This window comes from Pseudonaja textilis, chromosome 5 (assembly GCF_049901715.1).
Source record: "Pseudonaja textilis isolate UNSWEBS1 chromosome 5, rPseTex1.2, whole genome shotgun sequence".
Lineage (NCBI taxonomy): Eukaryota > Metazoa > Chordata > Lepidosauria > Squamata > Elapidae > Pseudonaja > Pseudonaja textilis.
In genome coordinates this window covers 19,066,334-19,077,206 of record NC_141994.1, presented here as the reverse complement: position 1 = coordinate 19,077,206, position 10,873 = coordinate 19,066,334, and the positions used below count along the sequence as shown (strand labels likewise).

Below are 10,873 nucleotides of genomic sequence, written 5' to 3'. Positions count from 1 at the left end.
GAGATTCTTGTTTTAAATAAAAGCCTTTATGAAAGGTGTTTTTCCCCTCCTTTCCTTCTGTTCCACCGTGTCCATTTCTCGGAGGCTGCCTGGACACGTCCCAGTAGTTTTCTCGGCAGGGTTTTTCAGAAGTGGTTTGCCATTGCCTCCTTCCTAGGGCTGAGATAAAGTGGCTAGCCCAAGATCACCCAGCAAGCTTTCGTGCCTAAAGCAGAACTAGAATTCAATTTATAAGACTGGTGCCTTAACCAAAACACCAGACTGGCTCTCACTTGTGAAAGTTAAAAGAGTTGGCAATCAGGATTCCCTTTAATTGTGAAATAGGTTTCCATTATTTTTGTTCCCCCTCATAAAAAGAAAATTAGCAGTTTTGATCTTCCAACCTGCTGTACTTCAGATTTTCAATCCCCTAAAAATGCAGTTACAAAATTGCTCGGGAAACTGGGAAAATGAGATAGAGACAGCAAGATAGCTGCCAAGATTCAGCCAGCATTTTCCTTGAATGAAAGGCTTGTGGACTTCAACTCCCAGAATTCCCCAGCCAGCATGGGAGTTGAAGTCCACAATCTTAGTTGTCAAGGTTTGATACTGCCACAGAGGGCTGCCACAGAGAGGAAAAGGAACAATGGATGGAAACTGAACAAGGAGATTCAACCTGGAAATAAGGAGAAATTTTCTGACAGTGAGAACAATCAACCAATGGAACAGAAGTTGCCCTCGGAAGTTGTGGGAGCACCATCACTTGAGACTTTCAAGAAGAGATTGGACTGCCATCTGTCAGAAATGGTGTAGGTCTCCCGCTTGGACGAAGGGTTGGACTAGATGACCTACAAGGTCCCTTCCAACTCTGATTATCTGTTATCTGATATGCTGGACATAGAACTCATTGGGTTTTTTTTTGTTTTTTGCTTTGCAGATTGGACCAGAACGTAAAAACAGAGAACAGTTTCCAGAATATCCAATATATCTTTTGACCTTTTCTGACCTTTTCAAAATAGTACATTTTTCTTCATTCCTGGGTACCAAATATTGAACTTCTGACCACGATGGGGGCCAGAATTTCCATCACTAAACAAGGCTAGTCGTTAAGCGAGTCGTGCCCATTTTACAACTTTTTGTTTCACCACAGTTGTTAAGTGAATAATTGCAGTTGTTAAATGAATCAGGTGGTCATTGAGAGAATCCAGTTTTGCCCATTGACTTTGCGAGGAACGTCTCCAACTGTAACTGAACAGTCACTAAATGAATGGCTGTAAGATGAGGACTACCTACAGTAAAAATACAGGTAAGTCCTCAACTTACAACAGTTTATTTAATGACCGTTCAAAGTTACAAAGGCACTGAAAAAAGTGATGTGTGAACCATTTTCACTGCTACAACCTTTACAGCACCCTTGTGACCATGTGATCAAAATTCAAATGCTTGGCCACTGGTTCATATTTATGACAATTAGAGTCCCAGGGTCATGTGATCCCCTTTTGCGACCTTCTGACAAGCAAAGTCAATGGGAAAGCACAGATTCACTTAACAACCAAGTTCCTAACTTAACAACTGCAGTGATTCACTTATGTGGGAAAAAATATCCATCTGGTTCAGTTCCAAGCAGGTAGAAAAACACTGGAAACATGGAGGCTGATTGGAAAGATGGTTTATTGATGAAGCAGAACCACGTGGGTTTGTGGTTCTGGGCAGCTGACCACATGGAGTTGGGAGTGGGTGGCTTTTATACCTTCTTTTGGGCTTTGCACTTGAGCTTCCTGTTCCTGTGCAAGAACATGTATTCTATTGGCTGTTGTCAGGTTTCTATGGGGTCAGGTAGGGGTCATAGCTGGCTCTATAGGCTAAAGAGGAAATGCAAATCCTAGATGCTTGTCTGAGCTAAGCCTGGTTGAAGTTTCCACTGCTCTGGAGGTAGTGCAATGTCCGAAATACCTTTAGGAGATTGCACAATGAAGAGAGCTCTGTGTCTTCTGCTAAGTGGGTTAATCCTATTATGATCTGAAGGGTCATATCCCGTTCTTAATCCCATCACCCTGAAGCTGAAGGTCTTTTATTTTGTAGATAGGCTGGCCCAGTCTTTCTTAATGGGCACAGGATATCTGCTGGGGCTCTTAAGAAAGACTGAGTCTGTTTTCTGCCTCTAAAAAAGACATGTTTCTCCATTTCTCATTTAGGGAAATATAACATTCTGTCTTTTTAATATTCTTCAAAATATTTCATTCTTCCAGGAGGGTTGGTGTTGACTTTCTACATTTAGCAACTGTGGCAAGAAAGGTTGTAAAATAGGGCAAAAATCATTTAACAAATGTCTTGCTTAGCAACATAAAACTTTGGGCTCAATTGGGGTTGCTAAGTCGAGGACTACCTGTATTCTGAAATGTTACTTATTTTTACTTTCATTCCAGTAGAAATAGACTTTTAATACATGACAAATTCCATTTGATTCTTCCGTTTTCAAAGGCACAATGTAATATTTTGGAACCTGCCCTGCAAAATCCCGGATTCCACTAGAGATTTTTGAGCAGAAAGACATTTATAACTGCTATGGTTTGAAAGACTCAGAGGGCACGCTAATGGGGTCCATCTGTGGAGTATTTTGCAAACTGAAAGAAAATAATGTTTCAGGGTATGGTGGTTAAAACCCGATCCCCTTACAACAACAAAAGCATGTTTTGTCAAGTAAGACTCAAGTACTCCCAAAAGGTAAAAAAGAAAGAAAAAGAAACGTTAAGTTTTCCAGATGTCTTGACATTTTAAATAAATAATTGAGCTGTTGAAGAACACTGGTCTGCTTTACAGATAACTCAGCATAAGCTTCTAGCCAAAATTTATCTTGTTTTTTCCAAGCTAATCTATCTTGGAGGGTCAGTTCTGCTACCCTTACATGATATCATACATAATGGAAATCGTTCAGATGGGAACAATTTGGAGGAGGAGAAAGGGGGAGGGGGAGATGATTAACTCTTCATCAGCCTGCACTTACTCCATCAAACTCTCACCTTTATCAGTTGTGAACTAAATTGTGGACTTGGCTCTAAAATCACATCATGAACTAGCCCCATTTTAGTCTAGCGGCATGGAAGAATCCAGCAAAAACAAACAAACCTGGAACTAATTGGAGGAAACCAGTCTTCATTGCAGTCATTAACCAGCATACCAAATTTACCGAATAAGCTGATTTGACTAGCCATGAGCTTGGCATGTGCAAAGCTTGTGTTAAGTAATTGAGAATCATCCCAATAAAGATGTTTCTTTAGCTTGTCCCACACCACGTAATGTTGGGTGAATGAAAAAAAATTACTTAATTGGTCCCCTTTTATGGGGTCCCCTGCCTGAACCATACATAATATCACTTGAATCTGCACAGCACTCTTGGTTAAAATGAGATTGGCTTGCTTAGGATTGTGCAAACATGCCCTGAGTGTACTACCCCAAAATCCAGAGGCCAACCTGCATTCATGGCTTATGCAGCCAGGGTCTCCTTAACCACTAGACCCATAATGGTGAAGCTATGGCACGTGTGCCAGAGGTGGCAAGAAGACCCCCTTTTGTGGGCTCGCCAGCTATTGCCCCAGCTCAGCTCAGCTCTGCATGTCTGCGCATCACCTGCCAGCCAGCTGGTCTTTGGGTCTCTGCTGCGCATGCGTGGGGGGTGCATGCATGCACACACACACATTGCATTTTTGGGGTGCGCATGCATGCACGCGCTTTGAGCGCTCACTGCCGAAAAAGTTAGCCATCATATACTAAACCAAACTGGCTCTCTTGATGTCCTTACACAACTGTATTAAGTCAAGTCACCGTCAAAGTGCCAAAGGCCGCCCCCTTCATGGTCATGTGACTACAATTCTGGCCCTGGGGGAACTGAGTCATATATACTGCCTTTTGCAATGTCCCATGGTCACTTGATCACGTTTTGCAGTGGTTTTGATAATTGGCATTTACTTCTGGTTTTCAGTCAAACTGCGCTCATAGCAAAACCATAGGTTCACCTAATGACCCTGGTGATTCACTTAACAGCCACAATAAAGGTCGTAACATTGGGTTGTCATATTATCAACTGCATTACAACCACATGACAATAGTGAAGGGCAGTCTCCATTATGGTAGTAACTCAAGACAAGTTTATAACTACTGACATCACCTGTACTGTTGTCTTATCATTGAGAGCCAGTTTGATGTAGTGATGAAGGTATCAAGCTAAAAACTGTTCTAATCCAATCTTAAGCACAAAGCCAGCTTAATAATTAATAATTTTGGGCCAGTTACTTTCTCTTAGCCCTAAGCAGGAAGCAATGGCAAATCGCTCCTGAAAACCTTGCCAAGCCAGTCTCTGAAAATTGGACACAATTGAACAAAAGGAGGGGAAAAAATCCTTAAAAATATGATTGGCATTCATAAAGGTTCAATTTTCCTGCAATTTGGTTTACAAATGCAAGATTGTTTTAGCTTTTGGGTGAGCAGACTCAACAGAAAGTGACTTGCTACTGAGAAAAAGTATGTTTTTAAATTTCATAAATACAACCAAGTTGTGTGTTCTGTGATAATACATTTTATCATAATACATAAAAAGTGCAAAATAATTTTAGGTTTATTGAAAGGTATTGTAGTCCCATGTTTATTACAAACTCTACATTGTACGGTAACTTCCTTTCTTTAAAATTCTCTTATGGGATAAAATGTTTCTTGGGAGATTTTTGTCAAGTCAGAGGACCCAACCTAGAAATATTATTTCCTTTGCTAAGATTCTCTACCTTCCTATCTCTAGCCCTCCGAGTATATTTTTTTTTCAGATTCTTTATCAGCTATGAAGGATTAAGAGCTTACAGATTGAAGATGAAATCCTAAATGCTTTTCTCCTGTAGATCCAGCCAAATTCAGCAACTCCCTGTCCAATTAAATTAGATTTAATCCTCCACTCAATAGTTCCGAGTGATGAAGAGATTCCCTCCCTGGGCAAGTACAGATAATCCTTGATTTACGACCACAATTGGGCCCCAAATTTATGTGCTCAGCAAGACATTTGTAAAATGAGTTTTGCCACGTTTTACGACTTTTCTTGCCAGAGTTGCTAACTGGAATCACTGCAGCTGTTAAGTTAGTACTAGATACCCATTTGTTAAGTGAATCTGGATTCCCCACTGACTTTGCTTGTGAGAAGGGTTGCAAAGGGTGATCATATGACCCAGCAACCGTGGTAAATATGAACCAGTTACCAAGCATCCCAATTTTGATCTGCTGCAACAGTCCCAAGTGTGAAAAAGTAACTTTTTTTCAGTGTCGTTGTAATTTCGAACAGTCACCAAAGGAACTGTTGTAAGTCAAGGACTACCTGTATTAGGGATCATCAGAGTTTTACACAAGGCGAGAAAAAATTGGTTGATTCTTAACGCTGCGCTACCACAGCCAGAAGCCCAGATTGGTTATAACTTGAACCAGCCGGGCTCGGCTCTTCTTTTCCTGGCCGAGTTCCCTCTTAAAGGTCCCTCGACTCCCGTTTTCTAGGTTCACACGACACACGAATCCCACTACCCGGATCTCAGCCTAGGTTCAATCGAGGGGCAGGTTAAGGAAGAATGGGGATCCACAGCGGCGCGGGAACACCCGCCCAGCACGCACCCTCCTTCGCACCCTCGCTTAGCCTAGCGCCCCGCGCGAAACCCGTGTAGTGGGGACGTGGGGACGCGCAAGCCGCGGGAGAATGAGCGGGCCCGAGTTTCCTGCGGGCGCGAACTCCTTCCAGGCACGGCGGCGTCCCTTGGAAAAGCAGGTCTGCCGAAAAGACAAAGGGAACAAAGCGCTCTGCGGCAGCCGATCCACATTCCTCGGGAAGAAAGGAGGCGTCTGGCTGGCTGGCGGGCGGGAGGGCAAGGCAGCTTCCCTCGGCCGCTGATCCCGCCTCGCTTCTCCTGCTTTTCCTTCCTTCGCCCGGCCGCCTTCGCCGAGCCCTCGCCGGCCCCGGCTCAAGAGAGCCAAACACGGGCTCTCCCCTCGGCGGCAGCCCCCACGCCCTCCAGGCCGGACCTTCCCCTCCTTCTTTCCCTCAGAGAGGGACGCTTCACCTGGCGCGAGCAGGGCCGCCTTTGTGCCTGCGCGCCCTACTCTCGGCCCGAAAGTAGTTCCGACCAGGCCGGTCCAAGAGACCACATCCCCGCTTTCCGTGTGTTTGTGTGTGTGTCTGTGTGTAAAAGTGGAAGGGGGGAGTAAAGGAGTCCCTCCGGAATGCGGCAGGGGCGGCTCCTGGCGCGTCCTCGGGAGGGGCGGCGTGAAGGGGCCGAGTTCTGCCGCGCCGTCGGAGCCTCTCTCGGCTGGCTGGCCGGGAGGGAGGAGGGAGGGAGAGACGCGTCTCCGCGCGCCTGTGGATGCGGCTGAGGGAAGGAGGAGGAGAAGGAGGAGGGGAAGAAGGCGGCGGCAGAAGGAAGGAAGGAGGAGGAAGAGGAGGAGGAGGAGGGCGCCTGCCTGAGCGAGCCCGGGAGCGGAGCCAGGGCGGAGACGGAATGCGCCCCTGCGCCGCCCCGGGTTCCCAGCCGGCTGAGGGGGGAGCGGCTCCCTGAGGAGGAAGGACCGAAGGGAGGAAGCCAGGAGGCGAGCCGGCGGGGCAGCCCTTCACTCCCCCCGCCCTCATCCCCGCCTTGGCTGCAGGAGGAGGAGGAGGAGGTGATGGAGGGCCGGGGCCGCGTCCCCTGCCCTCGCCGGGCTCCCTCGGCCAAGTAGCCGCCTGGCCCGCAGCGCAGTGCCCGCCTTCCGCGGCCCCCTTCGGAAGCATGAGCGGGCAGCCGAGGAGCCGCCGCCGCCGCCGCCGCCATCCTCGGCCGCCGCCGCCGCCGGCTCCCGAGTCTCCTCCGCCGCTGCCGCGCCGCCGCCGCCGGTGAGAGCCGGCCGAGCCGAGGGAAGATGGGCGCCGTCGTGCGGAGCCTCCTGGTCTTCGGCTTGTGCGCGCTGGCGAGAGGTGAGGCGGGAGGGGAAAGCGGGAAGAAAGAGGGAGCGAGGCCGGCCGAGCCGGGCTGTGGGACCTGCGGAGCGGAGACACAAAAGACGCGGCCGCCGAGCCGGGGTCGGTGGTTCCCCCACCCACCCACCGACCCACACCTGCGTGTCGGGTTCGCTTCCGTGGGCTTTTTCTTCCACCCACCCACCGACCCACGCCGCGGGGTCCCCCTCCCCGCCTTATCTTTACCTCACGAAGTTGGCCGCCTTCTTGGACAGGTTTCTCCGGAGCCAGAAGATGATGGGTTTGGGGAGGCTCGGGGTTCCTGGCAGCCGAAGAGGCTTCTCCGTGGGCGGCTTCGCGCGTGGGACCAGGGAGCGTGGCCGAGTTGGATCCCTGGCAGAAAAAAACAGCAAACAACCCCACGCAGGATTCCTCCGTGGAATTGGGGGGGGGTTGCTCTCGACTCTCTCTCTCTCTCTCTCCAGATTTAATCAAAAAAGGGCCTCGAAATCGAGGCAGCCCGGAAAACAACATGGACAGGGCACTAATTGCTTTTGCCAAGCACAAGAAGTGGGGGATCTTTTTTGCATACAGGTGGTCCTCGTCTTACAGCGGTTCGTTTAGTGACCCTTCAAAGTTAAGGCCTGTCCAGGGGGCGGGAAAAGTGACTTTAACAACCATTTTTCATGCTCTTGGGGAACACTGCTGTGTCTGGATCCAAATCCAGACACTTGGCGACTGACTCGTATTTGTGACGGTTGAGGTGTTTCTCGGTTGAGGTGTTTCCGGGGAATGGGGTGTCCCCGGGTCCCCTTCCTGACAGGCAAATTCAATGGGGAAGCCGGATTCGCTGAACCACGGTTTTGACTGATTTAACAACTGCAGTGGTTCGCTGCAAATTCACTGAACAAATGTTTCACTTAGCAGTGGAAGTTTTGGGCTCGATTGTGACCATAAGTCGAGGACTTACCTCTACGTTTCAAATCATTGAGTTTGGACAAGGGGAAAAAAGGGGCTCCTGTGACACCAAGAGAAAAACATGTTTAGTTTTTAGGGGCCTGCCTGGTTGGTTGGTTGGTTCTCCCCACTGATCCAAACTAACGAAGTAGTTTGCATGTTGCTTGATCAAAATGTAATAAAATGATTACTGTTATCAGTATCACCCAGTGTTTTGCATTAGTTCTCAGTGGCAAGCATCAGGTGTGTAAAGTAGTTCTAACTTCCTTACGCTATAATGGGAGGAAAATAACACAGCTGCTTTTTCTGTAAGGACCTGTATCAGTCTTGAAAAATTCTCCTTCCAGGGATGTTTTCTGCTCTTTTTTTCAGATGAACTTTCAGAGGTTGAACTAGGTTGGAGGGAGTCCCAGAAAATCAGTAATAATGGGGAAAATATGTTCCTATTCCAGGAATATTTGCCAGATAAGCTGTTTTCCTACAGAAATCATGTGTGTGATTAAATTCATGGGGGAGTATCACATTTTCCACTTGAAGAGTTAATCTGAGAGAGAGAGAAAATATGTTTGCATGAACATTTTCCTGCATAAAATCTACTTGTGCTGTGTTTTCTATAAATAATCAGATTAAGGAGCACCCAGAGCAGATATGGAAGATTCAACTGCGACGTTCTTTTTTTTAAAAAAACGAAAGTCCCGCTATGTATTTCCATATTTCTGTTAAGCTTTGTAAACCTTTGCCATTTATGAGGGGGGAAAGGTAGTGTGTAGTCCATGCTGCATTTTATTTTCCTTATCTTGATGCCAGAAATAGAATTTGGAACAATCATCAATAACTTTACATTTGAGATTTCATTGGAATTAATGGATATGGCGTAAAAGAAGGTGTTCCTTCTTGGAAAAGGAAACAGAATTGGGTTCTTGTTCAGAACTTATTGCAAAGAACACAGCTGTCCAAAAGCAAGGTGGTATCTTGTCTGTAGACCCAATTAAAAATTAATAGCAAGTCGCGGCAACAAATGGGAGAAGTGGATGATCGTCTTTATGGACGATTACTTAAATATGAGCTAACATTGTGTGGCAGCAGCCAAAAGAAGGTAATACAATCCTTGGTTGTATAAACAGAGGCATGCAATCAAAATCACATGAAGTATTAGTACCTCTCTATAAAACGTTAGTAAGTCCACACCTGGAATGCTGCATCCAGTTTTGTTAACTACATTACAAAAAAGATGTTGAGACTTTGGAAAAAGTGTAGAGAAGAGCAACTAAGATGATTAAGGGTCTGGAGACTAAAACATACGAAGAACGGTTGCAGGAATTGGGTTTGGCTAGTCTAGTGAAAAGGACTAAAGGTGACATGATAGCAGTAATCAAGTATTTGAGGGGCTGCCACAAAGAAGAGTGGCGGTCAATTTAGTCTCCAAAGCACCAGAAGGCAAGACAAGAAACAATGGATGGAAATTAATCAAGGAGAGAAGCAACCTGGAATGAAGGAGAAACTTTCTAACAGTGAGGACAATTAATCAGTGGAACAGCTTGGCCTTCAGAAGTTGTGGCTTCTCCATCACTGGAGCTCTTTAAGAAGAGACTGGCCAGCCACTTGTCTGAAATGGTATAGGGTTTCCTGCCTGAGCAGTGAGTTGGACTACAAGACTGCTGTTCCAGCTCTATTCTGATTGATTGATTGATTGAGGCCTAGAACTTATTAAATGAAGGAATGAAAAAATTCAGGTAGTAGCGTAACATTGTTTTGACCCCTTGCCTGTATTTTAAAAAATGCCAGCACATCCAAGATATGTGAACTATGTCCTCTGTTCTGCTGGATTCAGATGTAACACTCCACCCCTTAAAACGAATGGGACCAAAACAGCAAAAAATTATGCTAGTGAAGGTTGTACAGAAGAAATTGGTTTGAGATGCAGAAGGAATTAATGTCAGTATTTCTTCAGAGATCGTTTAGGGCAATGGCCCCCAACCTGTTGAACTCCAGGGATACTGGTTCTGTGGAGAGAGGTTTTTCCACAGACCAGTTGGGGACCCCTTATTTTAGGGTACAACCAAATGGCCACATTAAAATATCCATGAACTGGCAGGAAAGTGCTCGAATCCTGTCATATTTTACTGATGAAAAAGGGTGCTGACCTTCCTGTTTCAATGTAGAAAAAGGTCAAGAAAATGGCCCATGGTTTTCTTGGGCATCGCATTTCCTCTTATTACATGTTTCCCGCATCCAGCATCCCACCTAGCAACTCCTGGTTCAGAACTGCTACGTACCTGTGACCCTGCAGCCAAGCTATTTCTCAGCAGGGCTCTAGTGCTTTTCTAAAAGAGTGTTAAACCTATGCTAAATCTTCTCCCATTTGTTGTCATTAAGTCTAACTTTCTTGGTGTTATTTTCCCAACGTCTCTTGCATTCTTTTTGGCAGAAGGCGTGGAAACCCTGTATGTGTATGAGGATGACAGGACCACCCATGGACAGCTGGCAGAACCATAATTTCGACAGTTTAAATCAACTTTCTGTGCAACACAAAATAATTAATACTCTGTCAAGACCCATTTCTTTACAAATAGGCTTAGCCTCTTTCCAAGGAGTGTTCAATTTGTGTTCACAAGGAAACCATGGAGGTCTATAAGCATCATGGAAAGCATCAGTCAGGCTTTACACAGACAATGCCCACTTTAAGCTCTGTGCCCACAGCTTAAAGTGGGCAAGAGAAACTGGGCAGACCTCCTCCCTGACTGTGTTATCACTGATGAAGCACATTAAGTCATGTCCATAGCAAAATAAAAACAACTTTGTTCACAGAGAAAACATTGTCTGGGACACCTAATTATGACTTTAAGTTGCCTCAGCTGTTGGTCAGAGTTGAGATGAAGATAAGGTCATGAGGATATCAAATCTGGAAAAAAAGGGGTGATGTGTTTGCTGTTTGGCTTTGTGCCTGCAGAGTTGTGTTTTGTCCTCTTTGGTTGGAACTGGCTG

At 46.1% G+C, this 10,873-nt stretch overlaps 1 protein-coding gene across 1 annotated transcript in view; it reads left to right on the top strand.

Moving 5' to 3' along the window:
* Window positions 1–6,435: 6,435 nt before the first annotated feature.
* LRP6 (LDL receptor related protein 6) overlaps window positions 6,436–10,873 on the top strand; it is a 72,780-nt gene continuing 68,342 nt past the window's right edge. The window contains exon 1 of the mRNA XM_026702188.2: window positions 6,436–6,949. Within this exon, the coding sequence (XP_026557973.1) occupies window positions 6,895–6,949 (55 nt within the window). The 5' untranslated portion in view covers window positions 6,436–6,894. The remainder of the gene's footprint in view (window positions 6,950–10,873) is intronic.